The 20,459-nt window shown below is 42.6% G+C and overlaps 2 protein-coding genes, 1 non-coding gene and 1 pseudogene across 3 annotated transcripts; 2 read left to right on the top strand and 2 right to left on the bottom strand.

The window, feature by feature from the left end:
• The first annotated feature begins 1,470 nt into the window (after positions 1-1,470).
• Positions 1,471-6,096, top strand: LOC136450568 (casein kinase 1-like protein HD16). The gene is made up of 16 exons (XM_066451065.1): positions 1,471-2,070; positions 2,277-2,390; positions 2,488-2,561; positions 2,670-2,739; positions 2,829-2,884; positions 2,958-3,029; positions 3,134-3,228; positions 3,354-3,420; positions 3,936-4,065; positions 4,145-4,363; positions 4,444-4,586; positions 4,686-4,860; positions 4,992-5,082; positions 5,153-5,310; positions 5,414-5,602; positions 5,687-6,096. The coding sequence occupies exons 1-16, from the start codon at positions 1,774-1,776 to the stop codon at positions 5,744-5,746; spliced, it is 2,010 nt and encodes a 669-aa protein (XP_066307162.1). The 5' UTR covers positions 1,471-1,773; the 3' UTR covers positions 5,747-6,096.
• A 341-nt stretch (positions 6,097-6,437) lies between these two features.
• Positions 6,438-8,051, bottom strand: LOC136450569 (flavanone 3-dioxygenase 2-like; annotated as a pseudogene).
• Positions 8,052-8,946: 895 nt separating this feature from the next.
• On the top strand, positions 8,947-9,019 carry TRNAF-GAA (transfer RNA phenylalanine (anticodon GAA)). The gene has a single exon. It is a non-coding gene; the product is annotated as a tRNA-Phe (tRNA).
• A 602-nt stretch (positions 9,020-9,621) lies between these two features.
• LOC136450567 (kinesin-like protein KIN-14C) lies at positions 9,622-17,336 on the bottom strand. Its single transcript, XM_066451064.1, has 22 exons — positions 17,003-17,336; positions 16,386-16,540; positions 16,199-16,306; positions 15,291-15,525; positions 14,647-14,744; positions 14,480-14,563; positions 14,299-14,376; positions 14,137-14,229; positions 14,020-14,049; positions 13,477-13,818; positions 13,305-13,386; positions 13,112-13,207; positions 12,845-13,024; positions 12,648-12,754; positions 12,385-12,560; positions 12,103-12,267; positions 11,357-11,610; positions 11,093-11,256; positions 10,614-10,743; positions 10,400-10,514; positions 10,091-10,191; positions 9,622-9,904 (listed from the first exon to the last, which is right to left on the bottom strand). Exons 1-22 carry the CDS (start codon positions 17,037-17,039, stop codon positions 9,834-9,836), a joined length of 2,901 nt encoding a protein of 966 aa, XP_066307161.1. The 5' UTR covers positions 17,040-17,336; the 3' UTR covers positions 9,622-9,833.
• Between the last annotated feature and the right edge of the window lie 3,123 nt (positions 17,337-20,459).

Below are 20,459 nucleotides of genomic sequence, written 5' to 3'. Positions count from 1 at the left end.
AAATTTCGGAGCTCCAGCAGACCCCGCTCGGGGAAACACCGAAACAGGCGGTATAGTATAGGGGAAGTTTGATGGAATCTGCTGTGCGTACACCAGAGTTTACCACAGGTAGTGATTTCTCAACATTTCCTGCTTTATTAATTTTGGACCAAAAATTACAGGTACTAATTTCACAACATTTCCTGATTTATTAATTTTGGACCAAAAAAATTCAGTTCTAGCACTGCTTTGTTTGAGCTTTGCATGCTTATCTTGGCAAAAGGGTGATATCTCTTTTTAGGAAGATGTATAATGTCGTGAGTTGTTACTGTATGTCTTTGAAGCTGAGCTGTGACTACATGTTCGAAAATTAGAATATTGCTATGCACGTCATTCCATATCGATCTTGCCTTTTCATTGTTTTATGCATAACAGGTTGTATTAGTTTTTTTTTACATTACTTGTATGCAAACATCTTTTGTGCACTTAATCGGCCTGTTCGTTGGTTGGTTTCTGGGCTGGTTTGGGCTGGCTGGTGCTAATTTATTGTGAGATGAAAACACTGTTGGCTGGCTGGTTTGGGCTGGCTGAAACCAACCAGCGAACAGGCTGAATAGCTTTTGTGTCTCTTTGTCATTCATGATACCAACTTGATGCATGGGTTCACATGCAGTACTAGAGTTGGGCGTACTGTCCAATGTAGTGTAATCACAAATCCTACCCGAAGATGACATGGAACACACACATTGGATCTATATTGAAATAAAATAATATTATGGTCATTTACGACTTCTACATCTATTTTCTTGCCAATGTCCTTCTACACCTGTATATTGTCTATGTAGTGGGAGCGCCTATTATCATGCTTCATGAACCTTCTTTGGTTGATATAGCAAACCTCTAACCGCTATCACTGGTGAGGAAAAACGTTGACATATCCTATTCATGTTTCGTTCCTTGACTGCAACATCAATTGGAAGAGGCTAGCCTTGTTGGTATCAAACCTTCCTTGTCCAATCGCCATGGATGTCATGTATGTGTGAAAATGGTACAGATATTTGCTGATCGTATTTGAGATTGAATTCGTTTGGAGGAGTTAAGATTTGTCCATATTCGAGTCCGGATATTTAACATCCGATACCATATTCATATCCAAAATACTCAAATCGCATATTTATGATGTCGATATCCAATCGTATCCTATCCGACATGGTTAACATTATCCGTTTTGAATCCGAATCCGGACAGAAATATGAAAACAAATGTAATATGAGTGATATCCGTTCGTATCCTGTACGTTTTCATCCCTCATGCCATGTGATGGATGGCAAGAACAAGAGGTGCGTAGAAGTTTTGGTGTAGCCTCTGACGTCCCCGAAGCAAAACAAAGGTCACTCCATCACGCCGTCGCTTCCCACGAGCTCCGTGTTTGCGCACACGGACTGATGCCACTGCCAGGCGACGATTACACACACAACGGTGGCAAATCCTTTCCCCTTCCCGCAGGCCGCAACGAACTGCCTCATAACTCTCTCGCATCTCCAGCAGCCAGTGTTACATCAGCACCACCGCCGCCTGCCCCGCAACCTTCCCCATTCCCACTCCCCATCACATCGCGTCTGCTCTGCCCCACACCAACCCGAACCCTAGCTAGCGTCCTGGTCCGCGGTGCCAGCCACCGCGCGCCGCCGCTTGGGTCTCCCCTCCTCAGCTCCTTCCTGAGATCGGTGGTGGAATCTCAGGAGGAGGCGGAGCAGTAAGCTGAGGCGGGGCCATGGGGCTCCGTGGTTGAGGATGCCTGTGCTGCGTAGCGCCGCGCGAAGGGCCCGAGAGGCGCAGGGGAGTCCGGCGGCGGCTGAGGACAAAGCACCGGCGGCGGCGGCAGCAGCAGCAGCACCGGCACCGGCACCACCGCCGGCGGAGAAGAGGCGGAGGGTGACGAGGGCGGAGGAGAGGGAGCGGGAGGAGATCAGACCCGTGGAGGTCGTCGCGGGGGAAGGCGGCGACGACGAGGGGGAGCGTGGGATGGACGACGCGGACAGCGCCGACAAGCTAGCCGATGACGAGGGCAGCCCCCCTGTCCCTGACACGGTGAGCTGTTCGTACGATGTTTAATTGTGCCTGCTGCGCTTCGATTGTGTTGAGCTCTCTGAGATGATTCCGAGAGATGAAATTTTGGTGCCGCTGTCTATTGTATGCTTTGCCTGCGCAAAGGCGTTACCTTCTAGTTTGCTTCTGATCATTCCACTTCCAAATGATTTTGGTTTAATCTTTGCCTGCTTGTTCTATAAATACAGGTCCAGGTGGGTAGTTCACCAAAGTATAGAGTCGAGAAGAAGCTCGGGAAAGGTGGTTTTGGCCAAGTATATGTTGGCCACCGCATGTTAGCTACTGGTCCAGGTGCTGTTGAGGTAATAGAGGATTTTCTTTAGTACCAGTCGACATGGAAAACTGGAATTGTGGTTTGTATTAGCACTGGAGAGTAAGCCGTGTTCCTTTCTATCTTAGGTGGCACTGAAGTTTGAGCATAGGACCAGTAAAGGATGTCACTATGGCCCTCCTTATGAGTGGGCAGTTTACAAGTAAGTCAATCTATGATCTTATGATTTGGGTATGAGAAGGTGTAAGTCTTTCGGAGATCATTCAACTCATGGGTAGCTGATCGGTTTTCATGGTTATTGCACGTTTAGCGCTGTCGGTGGCATTCATGGGGTTCCCCGAGTCCACTACAAAGGACGCCAAGGGGATTACTTTGTTATGGTATAACACTTTGTTTGGATTGTTGAAGTATTAGCTTCATTATTTCTGATCGTTTTTAGATACTAGTTAACTTGGTCTTAAAAATTCAGGTTATGGATATGCTCGGACCCAGTCTTTGGGATGTCTGGAATAATAACTCTCACACGTGAGTCATAGTTTTGAGTCGACACTTGATATTGACTTTTAGTTTACCATTAACGTCATTCCTTTGCTAGCAGAATGTCACCTGAGATGGTTGCTTGTATTGCTATTGAATCAATCTCCATACTTGAGAAAATGCATTCAAAAGGGTCAGTTAACACCACTGATTATTCTTTCCTTGTAACTCCTTATTCTCTATGTATTTCTTTCATCCGCTGACAAAATTTCTAAAAAAAAAAAATTGGGATTTCAGGTATGTTCATGGCGATGTCAAACCAGAGAATTTCTTGCTAGGGACTCCTGGGACACCTGAAGAAAAGAAACTCTTCCTTGTTGATCTTGGTTTAGGTAAGTTAATTTACTTTTTTATCGCTCAACCGGCAGCATCTACGATTATTTGAATGTCTGTTCTGTATGTAGACAACAGATTAGGCGTGTAAATAATTTTGTATTCTTGGATCTTCTGATGGCAGCTACGAAGTGGAAGGATAGTGCAACAGGGCAACACGTTGAATATGATCAGCGACCAGATGTTTTCAGGTAACCAGATGAAGCTTTTATGATAGGCATCACTTGCATTACCCCTAGCACATAAATGATGACGTTGATTATCCTGTCACATTTCCTGTCCATTTGCTGTTTCCCAGTAATCCTTAATCCAGCCATTACGCCAGAAATTACCACTGCTGTAAACAGTTTTCACTTTTCAGCCAACCATTATTGTCTTCCATTTATTCTCTCCCTGTGCTTGCGAGCTTGCTTGTTTCCTTAGCCTTATAGAATCAGTACAGAATTTTACTCTTTTTCAACATCTTGCTGCATTGAACTCACCTATTCTAGTCACTACTGGTGAAATGGTCCTGATTGGCATGCGTGGTAGTAGCCATTCTTTCACTAGACATGGAATCAGTCTTTTAGTCTCTGTTGAGATGGTACACTCAACATATTGTCACAGTAGCTAGTAAACCTGTGGTGCTTATGCTTCTCATAGTTGAATCAACTGAAGGAGGTACTAGTCTTACTGTTATGTTACATTGTTAATGCTGCTGTTTCAGGGGAACAGTTCGCTATGCTAGTGTTCATGCACATCTTGGGAGAATAGGTAGCAGGAGGGATGATTTAGAATCTCTAGCATACACGCTAGTCTTTCTTCTACGGGGACGTCTACCTTGGCAAGGTTATCAGGTAAAATGTGGATCCTCCAGCCAATTTTATTGATTTGAGTGATGTATTTCTGTACTTGATGTTTATTTTGCATCTACAGGGTGAAAACAAAGGCTTCCTTGTCTGCAAGAAGAAAATGGCTACCTCTCCAGAATCTCTCTGTTGCTTTTGCCCACAACCCTTCAAAGAGTTTGTAGAGTATGTGGTCAATTTGAAGTTTGACGAAGAACCCAACTATGCAAAATGTGTATCGCTTTTTGATAGTGTAGTAGGTCCAAATCCAGATGTCAGACCAATTAACACTGATGGTGCTCAGAAGGTATGTTCATATTTTGCATCTGTCATTTAAAAACAACATTATTTTGGTTTTGTCTAATCTCCCTTGCATCTTCTCTAAAGCTTATACATCAAGTTGGTCAAAAGAGAGGCCGCTTATTGATAGAGGAAGAGGCAGATGAACAACCAAAGAAGAAGATCAGGATGGGAATGCCTGCAACACAGTGGATAAGTGTCTATAATGGCAGACGGCCAATGAAACAAAGGTACACTCTTATAAGACCTGAAGTTTAGTTAATTGCTATCATATCATGTCTCTTTGTGGCTGGGCCAAAGTAATTCAACAAATTCACTGGGTACTGCAGGTACCACTACAATGTTGCAGATTCAAGGCTTTTACAGCACATTGAAAAAGGGAATGACGATGGACTGTTTATCAGTTGCATAACATCTTGTTCCAATCTCTGGGCTATAATCATGGATGCTGGAACTGGTTTCACTTCCCAAGTTTATGAGCTTACACCACATTTCCTTCACAAAGTGAGTGATCTGCACCTTGGTTCATTCTATGTAATTTTTACAAAATAATCACTTTGTCAAGTAAAGTTACTAAGCAAGCTATTCTCTTCTCTACATTGCCAAATCTAATGGTGGTTTATTTCCATGTGAAGGAATGGATAATGGAGCAATGGGAGAGGAACTACTATATAACTGCGCTTGCTGGGGCAAACAATGGCAGCTCGGTGGTAGTGATGTCTAAAGGTAAAGCAGCTAAAGCTTGCAGTTGTCTTAGTATATGAATATTCTTGTGACTATAGTTATATCTATCCAGGCACAGCCTACACACAACAGTCCTACAAGGTTAGTGATACTTTCCCCTACAAATGGATAAACAAGAAATGGCGAGATGGTTTCTATGTAACTTCCATGGCAACTGCTGGAAGTAGATGGGCTGTTGTCATGTCTCGTAATGCTGGGTTTTCTGATCAGGTAGCGTTTTTTTCCACTTCATCAGTCCCTTCTCAGCATTTATTTTTACACTTAGGCTAAGTGCGATATATTTCTTATTGAGCTATTGCCGTTTACTTTCCAGGTTGTTGAACTGGATTTCTTGTATCCCAGTGAGGGAATTCATAAAAGGTGGGACAGTGGTTACCGGATAACCGCAACTGCTGCAACTTGGGATCAGGCTGCTTTTGTTTTAAGTGTACCAAGGAGGCGACCTACAGATGAAACCCAAGAGACACTGAGGACAACTGCTTTCCCTAGTCAACATGTGAAGGTTAACAAGCCTGCAGTACCTCATTCAGTATCTTATCGCAACTGACCGCTGGTTCTGACAAAATGCACTCTTGTTTCATTGCAGGACAAATGGTCTAAGAATCTCTACCTAGCATCAGTATGCTATGGTCGTACTGTATCCTAGGAATCTTTTCATGTGGAATCCTGTCAGCACCATCTTTTGATGTAGCTAGTTCACTGTAGCAGCTCCTATGTGCGGGCGAGTTCTGAATGTGGCTCAGTGTTACTGGTACCCTGAGTCTTTTGTTGTGAAGGCATCTGCTATCGTTCTTGATTATAGACTAGCATGTATAGTAGTAAATGCTTTGTAGTTTGTATTAATCGTTAATTTAGTGGACATTAGCAGTGTGAGGCTTTGCCAGATGTGTACACCTGATCAGTATAACCGAACTCCAGCCTAGTGTCAGGGCCTCAGAAGGTCCCTGCCTGACTGTTAATCTATTATCATGAGGTATAGTTAGCATGTTCTCTTTTTGTTGTGCTGGACGATTGCATCTTTCTAATCACTCGTACTATGATTGCGTCCAGGTAAAACTAGTGTGGTTTCACACCCTGGTAAGAGTAGTCAGTTTAACTCTTGTATGTTTTTGGGTGGGGTTGAGACTTTGGAATTACATACAGGAAGCTGGGTCTTCATGCACTATTACTAAGTCTTCATGCACTAATACTGAAAAAAAGGGATCTTAAAACCCTGGATTGCAGCTCCGTAGTTTATATGAATAGATGAATCATTGAACCTGTTTAAAGTACCATCTGATACTGCAGCTGTTGAATTTGTATTCACATCAGATTTTCATACTTGTGTCTCAGCAGATTCAGGTTCATAGTATGTAGAGGTAGATACTGTGTTAGGAGCACTTTACTTCCGATAACTGAGACAAAATTTGGGTTTTGTTCATTCTGATGTTTAGGCTGATTAACAGTGGCAAATGTGTTGCATACTTGCATACTCAGCAAAGGGAAACAGGCCCTGCAGTTGCTGTATTGCTGAACATTACCAAATAGCATACGAGCATGACAGGAAGACATGGTAAACAAGCACAAGGCAAGCTGCTACCATGATCTGCAGATTCAACGGGATGACCTTCATGTTGTCCATGTTCAGAGCCTCCTTTGCTGCGCCTGCTGAAGAGCAGGAAAGGAAGAATTCTGCTGAGATGGCATCGCTGCTGTCTCCTTGGAGATCATTATTGCTGTAAGCTGGTTTGCCGGACACGCTTTTGTAGAGCCCGCACTGCATCCATGGAAACGAAACAGGTCAGTAGCGAGGCCTTAATCATGAACAATGATGTCAGTGATGGCAAATTGGCAATGTGCCCCTGGCTTCCCATTTCAGTCCGATTATTGTTCGCAGGCCTGGAGTGCGGACACATTTTGCTGGCCTTCTTTTTAGCTGCGCAGGATGGTTTCAGTCTTCCTAATTGCTGTTGCAATTTCGAGTTTGATGGCAAGATGCATTTATCACCTGTAGTTGGTCCCCGACGGTGACCACGAGGGCGCCGTCAAGGGGCGAGAACCTGGACCAGCCTCGCCGCGAGAAGACGTGGAACGCCGCCGCGCCGGGGCAGAGGTGGAGGGCGAGAGCGCGCGAGCACCGCGAGCTCTGTACCAGCATCCGCAGGACGTCATCTTGGCTGATCGGACCGGACGCGCTGCTGCCGCTGCGTCGGTGCTTGCGGATGCGGAGGAGCGAGCCGTTCGCTTCAGCTTTAGCCAACGGTTCAGATGCACTGGCCTGCTGCAAGGCGTGCAGGAGCTTGGTTGAAGCTTGCTCAAGCTGAGTAAACAAATCATCTGCTTTGTTCCTGTGACCCAGCAAAATCCAAAGGCGTGGTGCCTTGTGAATTCGCGATGGCTGAGTTTCTCTATTGACATGGAAAGTTCATACCTGAATTGGTTGGGACCATTTCGCAACGGCTGAGTTCCCGCCATTTCTTGGTCTCCTTCGCCCCGCAGCCACCACAGCTCATCCTCATCTCCTACTCCAATTCTCTCCATCTCCTGCGCCGGCGATCCCTCCGACCTTGCAGCACACGCAACGCTGCCGATAGCAAACTGGCGTCGACCCCGTGGCCGACCACCTGGAAGCAGCCAAACGCGACGGCCGCCGACCTCAGTGCCTCCACCGCGGACCCTCCTCCCTCCACCGACGACAGTGAGTCCAACAGGCGCATGTCGACGACAGGCGGTGCCCAGGCGGCCGCTTTCTTGTTTCTCCGAGGGCCGGGCCTCTCCGGCAGCCGCAGCACTGGGACCCTGGCGGAGCAGCGCAGGAACTTGCCGATATCGTCGTCATCCTGACACTCGCCGTACCCGGACGACCCCGAGCTGCTGCCACTCAGAACGCCGGTGACCGGGGACGGCGGTGGCGCCCGGAACGCCGGTGACCGGGGCCTCTGAAGGTAGGTGACAAAGGGCGCAGTAGACATGAGTGGTTCTGCTTGGATTATTAGCTCATGGTGCTCTACTGCTCTAGTAGGTCATGGTCATATATAGACACGGCTGAACTTTGAATACAAGAGGAACCAAATTCTACCAGTTTCTAGTGAATTTGATTTGAGTTCGCCAGTGTAATCGTAGGGACACGAGCGTGTGGTGGTAGCCAAGGACGGATCAAAATGGGCATGAAGTGGGGCTCCAAGCTTGTTTGGCTAGCTTTCTTTGTGTGGTAAAGAGGGACAAGGGAAGGCAGTCGGCAGATGACAGCTCGAAAGAGGGGAGGGGGTGGCAATGGCATGATGCAACATCATTGTGCCAGGGGCTGATCCAACTGTATCTGTGTACCATCCGTCAGAATATCGTTATGTTCTGCGTTCTGTTAAAGATGTTGTTGGAACACTAAAGCGCTTTTGTTTTCGTTGAGCTGCTTTGGTTGGTTCAGTTTTGCGCCATTATGTACGAGCATTTTACTTCTTTATCTTAATTTATTACCATGGAATTATTATAATATCTTGGTTGCGGCCCTGTGGGCTTGTGGTAGTGGCGGTGGCCGGTACGTCTCACATGATCTTAAAATATGTATATAAACCTTGCTCTTAATTAAGAGTTAGTTTTTTTCTCTCTTCTATTAAAATATATAAAAAAAATGCTTAGAGCTAGCTCATGAGTCAAACACAGTGCAAGCAGAAGAACAGTAGCATCAGCATTGTCACTTTCTAGGTATTTTGCTTGAAGTACATTGTTTTTTTAGCTTACGTACCACAAATTAAACACAGCCGTGTGCCTGTGCGCGGAAGATTCGCTACAAGGGGCGGTCACTAGCACAGCATTGCCATTTTCTAGATACTTTGGTTAAGTAGTTTACTTTTTTACTTGCATATCAGAGCGGGGATAGCTCAGTTGGGAGAGCGTCAGACTGAAGATCTGAAGGTCGCGTGTTCGATCCACGCTCACCGCATTTATTTTTTAACTTTCTGTTTTGCACAGTTCAGTTCAGCTTATATTTTTCTGTTTTGCACAGTTCAGTTCAGCTTATATTTTTTAATTTTTTTTGTTTGCACTCAGTTCATTGTTTTTTTAAAGGCAGATCAGTTCATTGTTTGCACAGTTCAGTGTTTTTGCTTGCATAGTTCAGTTCAGCTTTTTATTGTTTTTGTTTGCACAGTTCATTGTACGCTCACCATATTTTTTTGGTTTTTAATTTTTTTTGTTTGCACAATTAAATTCAGCTTTTTATTTTTTTTGTTTGCATAGTTCAGTGTACGCTCACTGCAATTTATTTTTTGTTTGCAAAGTTCAGTTCTTGGCAGTTTTTTACTTTTTTTGTGCCGTGTGCGCCTTACACCAATACACCGTCTCTCGCGTTTTATGGCACGAGATCCTTCATTTGGTTCTTTGACGTCGCCGAAGAGCTCTTATACTTTTTGTTTCTCGCCTGAAACAGAATAGGATCCTAGCACCGCGGCAAAGGCCAAAATGAGATTCGGCAGACAGGGTCTAGGCCTGGGCCTCAGCAGAGCCGCCTAAACTCAAAACGCAACGGCGCTCTCGCGCCTGCTGCACATGCAACAACATTTCCCATCAAACGTCCAGCCTATAGTCGGCTGCTCATCAGCATTACTTAACAGACCGTTGACAAGTGAACCCGTTACAGTGACATACCCTTACATCGCACCACCCGTTGTGTTTCAGCACAATCTCCGAGTCGGTTTACATACGTGTAGCATCAGCCATCAACATGGCAGACCTCAGATGCTGGAATCTTTATTTCTCTACCGCCTCTTAGGGGGTTTCACTGAAGATCCTCCTCCTGTCGCCTGGCTTCCTGTAGAAGTCGTGCGACCTGTAAACGAATACGAGTGTTCATCAGTATCATAGGATCGTATCATGCCCAGGGATGCTCGCAAATTGTAAAAGCATCGATCAGCTACTGCACAATTTGATTTAATACCAGTGAAGTGAATAAGTGAAACCAGGCAGCAATGCCTACTTCTATGTAGCATGCAAGTGGTTCACGTTTCTAATGTACCTGGCGGTTTCAGAGCAGACTCCCTTGGTTTTGGCTTGGGGTTTGCAGGCTGCCCATTCTTTGTGAGGAACAGCCTGGCTATCCTTGATGGGGCCTTCTGCCTGTAATTGTAGAGCATAGCTTAAACAGCACGATTCGTTACTGAAAGGGTAAAAAAAAAGGTAGATTGTTTACTGCTGACACATATGTAGCGAAAGAATTATGGGAAGCCCAGCAGATTTTAACTAGTATGTGATATTGAAGTAAAAAAAAAAAAAAGATGATGGTAAGGGATAAGAGATGTGGAAAGTTGAGATGTTAGCAACATACATCCGTTCTGTTGTCGCCTCTGAAGCACCACCTACAGAACACTCAGTTCCTGCTACTGAGCAGCCATCATCAGACATGTTATCTTCACATTCGGCTTCACCTGATCCACCAGCCCCTACATTAGAGGGTGAAGTGCGTCCATTACTGATTCCATTCACCACAGAATGATTTTGAGGGTATAATGAAACTTGTCACTAGAACATAAATCCCTTACCTGATAGTCGTCGAATCTGTAGGCTATTGTCATTTCTATTTATTGGTGAACTTGGAGATTTGGCTTTGTCCTTCAAGAGTTGATCGATTTCCATATCTTTCCGTGATATTGTGTCTTTCAGATATGAAACCTGGACAAAAAAACAATTGACTTTTGAAACCAAGATAACCATAGGACGCTGAAGCTATATGCTCCAGTTATAGTAACAACTGCCAGTATCAGCTAACATTATTAACAGTAATATACTTCCCGTGGAATTTAGTATCAATATGCTGAAGCATAAGTATGCACCCTATAAGGTTGAACAAACATGTCCTTCATTTTCTTCGGTTTAACAGTTAATTCGAGTTGAATTAGTGATATCGAAGAAACCTTCCCCCTTTAAACTAATCAAGTGAAGTTTGTACAAAGTTAGCTTCCTAGTGAAGTTTGTACAGAAACAGAAATTTTCTGAATATATATGAGACAGTTGCAAAAACCTGTTCTAGCAGCTCTTTTATATCTTTACCCTCTTTGTTACTTCTTGCAACACCTAATTCAACTCCAGAAACTCTTTCAGCAAACTTCAAAGTGCTTATAGTTTCTGAATATGATCCAGTATCCGGATTAATTTGAACAAACATTAGTGTCTTTGCTTGTCCACCTGCATGAAAACATAAGAGAATTATCATAAGTAATATATCCGCATATATAAACTAACAACTACTTTATGCCCTTTTTTTTTAAGAACAACTATATGTTACCTAAAGAGCTCTGTAGAACTTGAGTCAGCTTGCTGTTTCGATAAGGAACATGGGAGTTTTTCTGTGCTAAAGCAAAAATCACATCACCAAGAGCAGAGAGAGATTTGTTAATATACTGTGCTTCTTTTAATCTATCTCCAATTGCTTCAGATCGCTCAACTCTTTCACTCCCAGCAAGATCAATCAGATGTAGACATCCTCTGGAAGTAGATCCATTTTTCAAATCCACCCCTCTAACATGCACAGTTAGAATGCTGCATGCAACAAAAGCTTTCAGAACATTATGTCACAAGAATTTTATGGGTATTTACCCTTAGATTGTTTGATCTAAAAAAGGTACGCAAATAGTAGATCCAACTATTCTAAAAAGATATGTACCGAGATTAAGATTTGTTTATCTAAGATTATGTACTATTTACCCTTAGAGATTATATAATAAACAGAGAATGACAATTATGATTTTGTTATCATTTTTTAGAATATAATAAACAGCCTGTGACCGGAAGGTCCTGGGTTTGAGTCGCGGTCTCCTCACATTGCACAGGCGAGGGTAAGGCTTGCCACTAACACCCTTCCCCAGACCCCGCACAGAGCGGGAGCTCTCTGCACTGGGTACGCCCTTTTTTTTAGAATAATATTACCATTGTGCTTTATCTTACTATCAAAGCATGAAATCTAATGAACCTACTAAAATTCAATATTGTGTAAGAGAAGTCAATTCTAGCAACATTGGTTATGGTACATACCTGTGAGATCGACTGCTCCTTTCATTCAGAGCTGTTGATCCAACTGCTCTATTTGTTTGTCCAATTTCCATCAACTCTAGTACATCCAATGTTGATTTGACAGGATGTAAACTTGCATCAGGGACAACAAGTCCGTTAGGCTGAGATGTGCTCCAAATTCCAAGTGTTTCTTTTTGTCAAGAACAACATTTTTTTCCTGTGCATGTCTAATAGTATGCGAGTACTAAAAATGTAATAATGAGAGAGATTCTAATAGAAAGTAAGCATTTGGGTAAAGGATATCTTTTTTGTGCAATATCATTTGAAAGAAGATCCCGCACTTGTTCGTTGTAAATCTCAACCATCTGCACCCCCACCTCATATGAGAAAGCATTTCTTCTACTTAGAGAGATGTCGAACAAGTCATTTAAAGCTCGATAGTTAACACCCCAATCGTCTTTTGATGTGCCTGGCCCACTCTAAGAAAAAACAAAATGTCAGTCACCAGTTAGTAATATCCTCAAGACTATTATCAATTCAACTTTGTTTGAGCCCAGCACTCTTACCATTGTGTAAGTTTTTCCTGAACCAGTTTGACCATAGGCAAAAATGCACACATTAAACCCATCAAGAACTGATCTGATCAGAGGCTGGATATCAGAGAATACTTCAGCTGGAAATTAGGTAAGAAAACTTGGTGAGTAATATTCAATTATACAACTTTTAAATTTTAGATTGCACCATTAACATACTTAAGATATACCTTGAGAAGCATGTGTATTAAACACTTTGTTAAACTTGAACATTCGACACGCATCCTTCCCTTGCTTGAAGGGATTTGTGATGAGAATCTCACCATTTTCACCAATATAATCAATAACGGTTGTTTTTCCATCTTGACCAGGAAGAAATGGTCTGACACGACAATAGACTCTGATATTGCCTGAAAACAAACATTAGAGTGGAAAGGATAATGTTAGATAGCCATAAAATGTGCTCAAAGTGTAAGTTTATCATTGCAGGAACATACCCTTTAGTTCCTGTACCTCATTAAATAGCTTCTGATTTTCAGCAAGAACCTTATGGTAATTGTCAGCAGCATCAACCAAGCCTTTCAAATCATGTCCTAACCAAGTTTGACAAGTTAAGAGCAAGATAAACAAAGTTTCAGTAAACATACATATACAATAAAGCCGCAACAGAAATCACGAGAACCCACATACCAATGTTAGATATTTCATCCCTCCATTTCATTTGAAGGGCAAACATTTCCTGCTTAATGGACTGAGATGATATCCTTATGTCCTAACATAGTTAAATATTTAAAAACTGAGAGGTTAGAACATAAACAAACTAAAAGAAAACAAAAAAAATGATATAGGAAGATGACAGAACCTTAATGGACATTTTTTGATTATCCATAAAACTCTGGAAAATGTTTGCCTTTCTGCTCCAAAGTTGAGATTTCAGTTGGGAAGCAGATTCAATTTCTTCAACTTTCTTTTTTGATTGCATCAAAAGAAACTCAGCCTCCTTAAGTCTCATAGCCAAGTGTTCCTCCATCTGCCTGGCTTCTGTTTCCTTTCTTTCACGGTACTGTTCATGCATCCTACTCAAGATCTGTATTTCTTGCTGAAGGGAAGCAATTGTATTTTCTGCATTCTCTTTTTCTTGCATCAGCCGAACCATGTCTTGTTCACCTAGTTTTCTTTTCTCATCAAGTTTTGATTTTTCTACCTACATGAACAAAACAAACAAATTTATGATATGTTCATTCTAACTACAAGCACTAAATGTAGTGCAACAACTCATAAGTGATCCTAGCATTATAAGGTCCGAACATCATACAACCAATATCTGATTCATATTTTTATGAGTACTGATTCAAGCAAGTAACATGATTAGAAACAGAAAAATAGATGAGGATATTTTGAATACCTCAACTAGCTCAAGTCGATTTACTGTCATCTGAAGAAAGAATTACATGTGTCAATATCAAGAGGCAGAAGATATTCCTGTGAGAATTTTCAGATCATGAACAAATTGTATAGTTACCTCATTTTCTTCATTTGTGCCATTTACTAATGTCTCGAGTGCTTTAATTTTTGAACGGTACTTGTCTTCCCGAGTCTTGATGATGCTATTTTGCTGTGAAAACAAATAATGTGTTACAGGAGTTGAATTTCTATGACAATAAATAGCGAATACCACACTTACATTTCTTATGTGATCCGCTTGAATAGCAATTCGATGCTCAATCTCTTGAACAACATTCCTTAGCAAGTAAACAACACGCTGAGACAAGAACAGGCCGACATTACTCATCAATAACAAATAATAAATAACCAATAGCATTCCGGGCAATCTATTTATTGAAAAACACTGAAAATAGACTTACATGTGGTATTTCTCCTCTTTTCCTCTCAATGCTCTCATCTAGAATGCCATTAACAACTCTAAGAAGTGATTGAGTAGGGGCATTCTGAGAAAAGATTGTAATTAATAAAGGGGCACAGACAAGGGGAAAAAATGTGCAATGATATGATGTGATGCTGAAGATGTTACATCTAGACTTCTTGGATGCATCATCTCTGAAACTTTGGCAGGAGGAAGATCAGTGTAGGAGCCTCGCTTAAGTTGGAAAGCATCATGGACCTTTTGTCCTGCAAAGTAAGGTGAGCATGCTGGATTGTTATGGGCTTATGGCTTATTTTGTTCTGTTGATTTCAGAACCATGTTGATTTATTGTAATAAAGACCGGGCTGTGTGCATAGTCATGTTGTAGAGACCGGAATTAACATTCCATTATATCTTACAAAAAGGGTGAGTGTGACAATAGATTAACACAGAAAAGCACCTAAGTCAAGAAACAAGATCTGAACAGGTAATGTTACTTGGATATTGAAGATAAACAAGTTAAAGGCACTATGAATATGAAACCTTGGCAACATATAGAAGTCCAAACAAGTTAAAGGCACTACGAATACGAAACCATGGCAACATATAGAATTCATTTGCTCTGAAGTAAAAAATGCCTGATTGTATGAATTTTGGAAAATATTTTTTATCACTTTATATACGTAAACTTCAAGAATAAATGGGATATGCCACTGGAAACCAATTATAAATGGAAGCTTAGTTGATTAAACTCTAACTTAGTATCCAATGCCACAAATGATTATGCTAAAGAAACAACAACATGAGCATACCAGAATGAAGAATACTTCTTTGTTGAGACTTAGGATCCCAGTGGCCTTTCCATCTTTCCTCCCCAGATCTTTTCCCCGGTGTCATAACCGAAATTATAGGATCATCAGATTCTTCAAGTTCCAGTTTCCTTCGAAGGGGTGTTTTAGCAGCATTGTTTGTAATGTTTTGACCCAATCCTGTAGTCACATTATCCTTTAGAGCCAAGAGACACTCCACCACAGAAGACACTGACCCCTGTAATCATCAAACGGATTAGGGTTAACAAAAATAAGGATGAACAGAACCACAGATTCAGTTGACAATTGTGAAGCAAGTCTGAATCGTAACGTAGGAGGTACAATACATCAGCACCGTCCCTATGGCCAACAACAATGTTGTTGGCCATAGGGACGGTGCTGATGTATTGTACCTCCTATGGCCAATAAAAAAAATCTAACTATGAATTCTATTCCCTCTCTCTGAGAAATGGCACAGACTTTAAGAGGGAACTCTGAGTCCATGCCATAGGGTGTGAAGCTCTTACGGACTTACAGAATTCTACAGCAGAGTTGTAAGATCTAAGAACACTTTGAGTTCACTATTCCTTACAGTTGGACACTTTTCAACCTTTCCAACTGCAACTAAAAGGTTATTGCTGATTTCCAGTCAATCATAGTCGAGCTTTGAGGGACAACTCATATATAGGCACAATTGTGAATAGATCTTCATACTGACATAGACCCATCATTGCTATGCAGTGCCTACATCAGGTCATTATTGCCAGTATTAAGGACTGACACCAACTATGCTAACCATTATTAACATACACCTTGGAAAGGAGATGAGAACAACCATTTAGTTGGAATGAAACATACTAGCAATCGCTACATATACCAGACAAATCTTCACATGACAGGAGTAACCTCACCTCCTCCAGATCCTTGACACTGAAGCCTGGCAGACCCATTTCCGCAACGAAATAGAGGAATTTCTTCACATTTGACCTCTGATCCGATGCATTACCACCCCACATTTCCTGTAAACAAAGCCTCATGTTTAGATCAGCAAGAGTAGCTGCACCATTAGTTCAGCCTCCCTGAGCTGAGTGAGCTCACCTCCTGAATGCCGGGCATGAGTTTCTCTGCAATGTAGCATAGTGCCGTGCCATCAATGAGGTACTCCCGCAGCTCCTCGTCTGAAGAATCCAAAGGCAAGTCGAACTCTGGCAGCAACCCACCAAACCAATCTATCACCTCAGCTCTCCGGTTGGCTAGGAATGGTTTATCGCCCAAAGAAGCAAAAATCGTTAGAAATGCACAATAAATAACTTCGGGGCCTCGAATTCAAATTTAAATCCCCAAAACAGCTATTATTACAAAAACGGCATTTTGCCTACACAAAAATCTGGCAGACCAATGTTTAAGGAAAATTGCTGCATCCCCATTTCAGAAAAGGGGGAAATTGCTACAACGCACTGCATTGCAAATACCCACCAGACTTTCCAAATACTGGCAAATTCAACCCGTGAAGCGCCAAACCTGGAGCGTAACAAGAGCTGAGTCAACCCCAGCCTACCATTTTTGCCAAATATTCACATGATGAATACATACTAAACGCACGGAGCTTTCAAAGATCCAAACTTTGAGCTCCAGGACTTGAATTAAGGCGTTAAACCATTCCCCACAAGAAAAAAGAAAGAGAAGGGGATGGCTCAGATCGACGACCATCTCACCTGCATGGAACTCGTGCTCGCCGTCCACGCTCCCCATGCCTCACCGCCGGGGCTTGAGCATGCACAGGACCGAAATGCTAGCCGATCTGGGCCCAGATCGAGCCCTCCGCGGGGCAGCTCGGGCCCGCCCGATTCGAGAGGCTTCAAGGCAATGCGGGAGGCGGATCGACGTGAGCTCGAGGGCTTTTGGCCTGGATTTTCTTGGCCTCTCCTTAACCCTCCTCTCGTCCTCCTCGTGCCGGGCGGAGTTCTGCGCAGCGCTCAGGCTCAAGCAGCTTTCCCTGCAGTGCTGTGACTTCTCCGCTTCACTGGGTTTCCTAGTTAGTTGGGTTTTGATTTTTGGTTTTGCTTGCAAGTTAAGCAGGTTGTTCGTTTGGGTATGGCTTGATCCTAAGGGCTCGTTTGGCACGGCTCCTGTCGGCTCCGACTCTGCTACTGTAGCACGGAGCCGGAGTAGCTCGAAATCGTGGCTTCATCGGCTCCGGCTCTTCCAGTTCAGCTACAGTGTTACACGCGGAGGAGCTGGAGGAGCTGCGCCAAGGAGGGTCTAAATTTTCAATTAAAATAGTATTTTTCTCCCACATAAATTAATTAATAGTGCTTGTTCGCGAACCAGCGACCAGCAACAACAAGCCAACCGAACATGCCACCGGTCAGTGCAGTACCATGCCGTCCCTCACTCCCTCCCAGTATCCCACCTTAAAGCTCGCGTGAATTTACCGTTAACGCGAGTAACTATCGCCTAGTTCGCTTGTCAGCACTTTTTTTTTTTACGAACCGTATTTTTTTTCTCACAATACATTTATTAATAGTACTTTTTCATGGTTTTATTAGCAAAGCAGCCTTGTACAGTACATGTGTCTCTGTTAAACCAGATTTTTGAACGTCGTGTGCTGAGCTCGTGTTGGCAGATAGGGGCGCTGTTTTCACAAATTGCGCAGTCATTTCAATACTTTTATAGCTCTATTGGTCCTGTTCGGCTTATCCTGTATTCGTTTTGTTTGGTTTTTTTTAGCTGAAACAATATTTTTCTCTCACAATAATTCAGCTAGAACAATGTTTTCAGCCAGTTTCAGACCAGCGAACGGAGCCATTGCGAGGATGTACGGCAATGATTAGATTTACATCTTCGTAACCTTTCAGTCGAGGCCTTATTTAAACCAGAACCTAAAGTTTTAGGGTATCACATCGGGTGTTATATAGAGATGTCGTATAAGATGTTCGGATACTAATAAAAAAATAAATTACAGAATCCGTCAGTAATCCACTAGACGAATTTATTAAACCTAATTAATCTGTTATTAGTCATGTGTTACTATAGCACCACGTTGTCAAATCATGGACTAATTAGGCTTAAAAAATCCATCTCGCAAATTAGTCGCAAACTATGTAATTAGTTATTTTTTAGTCTATATTTAATACTCCATGCATGTGTCAAACATTTGATGAGATAGAGAGTAAACTTTAGAGAAGGAACTAAATGAGACCTAACACTAATTTATTTCTTCACCTTACACCTTTTTTTAGACGGTCCACCTAAAGCTATAACAGCATAGCTTGAAATAGCAATATGATTGAGTGATTTAAAAGTAACAACATAGCTGACTCAATAGGCAAAGGAGTGATATAGAAGACTATCTCCAACATGAGACTTATGTAACAGAACCGACCAATTATACGAAATTAAGTAATAAAATCATCCGCCAGAGCAGACGATTTAGCAAACTTAAGCCCGTATAACCCGGTAGTCCGTGAAATCACGAAGGATTTCGAACCAACTTCCATTCCAGCCAAGATCGTAATAAGTTTAGCGGTCACCGTCACATATTACATAAAAGTTCGCAATCTCAGATACATCAGAGTTTCAACATAGTTATTACAAAACAAGTTCGAATAAAAGTAGCGGAAGCCATTTGTTCAAACCACACATACACTCACGCGGAGTTCAAATATAGTGCCAGCAAATGATCATCTCCAACAAAAGCATCAGACGAGACGTAAGGAATGACCATGCCCATGGTCCTAAGCATCACCCATCGCAGGATAAAGGCAGTTGATACAGTAGCCGTAATACATCTGCCCATCTGCAACAAGTGGGAATAAAACCCTGAGTACGAGAAGGTACTCAGCTAGACTTACCCGACATAACCGAAAATAAGTGACACCAAGGATTATGAAGGGCTTTATAGTAGGGTAGCTGACTCATTTGCAAAAGAAGCATTTTTAGCCATTCAAGAACCTTCCTAAAAGCATTATTGTCAATTTAATTATTATTAACCTGTCGACTAGATTTGCACCTATACTAGAGCAAATATGATTAAGCAGATAATGATAACCAATGATCATTAAACAACTTCCATAATGTCATATTCATTATAACTGTCCAAGTGTTCCATAAACATTTACTACGATGAAGTCACTCAAGTCAAGTGCTCACTATCCAGGAGCGATGGCGATTCGAATCGATTCCTAACCAGCTGGTGATTTATTCCTTACACAAACCTTACTCACCCGCTAAAGTGAGATATTAATCACCGAGTCAACTATCCAGGAATCTCAAGTTTGCTAGGAACCACATGTACCCGGGGGCCGACCGACTGCACTTTGGTCTTATCATCTCGCCCCCGTGTCCTACCACACCTGCTCCGGCACAGTGCGCTGCGGGCAATCTACTCGGCCCGAATAATCTCCCAGCTTCGTGGTCGGAAGGTACTTTATCCGGCCAGCTAAATGTAAGGCATGCGTTCAACATGACTCGAGGCCCAACAACGGTCGGTCCTTAATCGACACAGACGGAAACACTACAGTCCAAAACTCTGCAAGTCTCCGTCCAGTCTCAACTTCATTTAACACTTAGTTATACCATGACTTCATAGTCATCCAAGCAGATCTAGGTAACCACCTATAGCTCGCAGGTGACAGGAAATCACCCGACTTCTACCGGTCTAAGCCAGCTAAGCATTGACTCGACTGCGGATACCCGGGTAACAAGGATATAGTATAACAATGGTAAACAAGGTATAATGCAGCAACGGTTGCAAACAACTCCTGAACGTAATGCATCAATTAAAGTAAAGCATTTAATTAAATAATTGCAAACCGGGAGGAAATGCTCCGGGGCTTGCCTCTCTCGAAGGAGCTCGGACGGTGATCAGGGCACTCTGGAAGTTCCTCAACGTCCTCCTCGTCGGCTTCGGGCACTTCCTGCGGCTGCACCTCGAACTGCTCATCGGGCTCCTCGGGTATGACGACTGGATTCTCGGTTTGCGATCCTGTATGATGCAATGTGCGTAAGTGCTTATGCAATCAGTGCATAGGATGGGATGAATACAATGGATATGTTTGAATGCAAGGTAGTCAACATCATCCAAGAAAATATACTACAAGCACATGTCATCTACTGCATTCTCTTCTACTACTAATATGTTAAGTCAACACATTTTATTAAATGCTTCAA

This window comes from Miscanthus floridulus, chromosome 5 (genome assembly GCF_019320115.1).
Source record: "Miscanthus floridulus cultivar M001 chromosome 5, ASM1932011v1, whole genome shotgun sequence".
NCBI lineage: Eukaryota > Viridiplantae > Streptophyta > Magnoliopsida > Poales > Poaceae > Miscanthus > Miscanthus floridulus.
The sequence above is the reverse complement of the archived record's forward strand: the minus strand, read 5'-3'. Positions and strand labels throughout refer to the sequence as shown.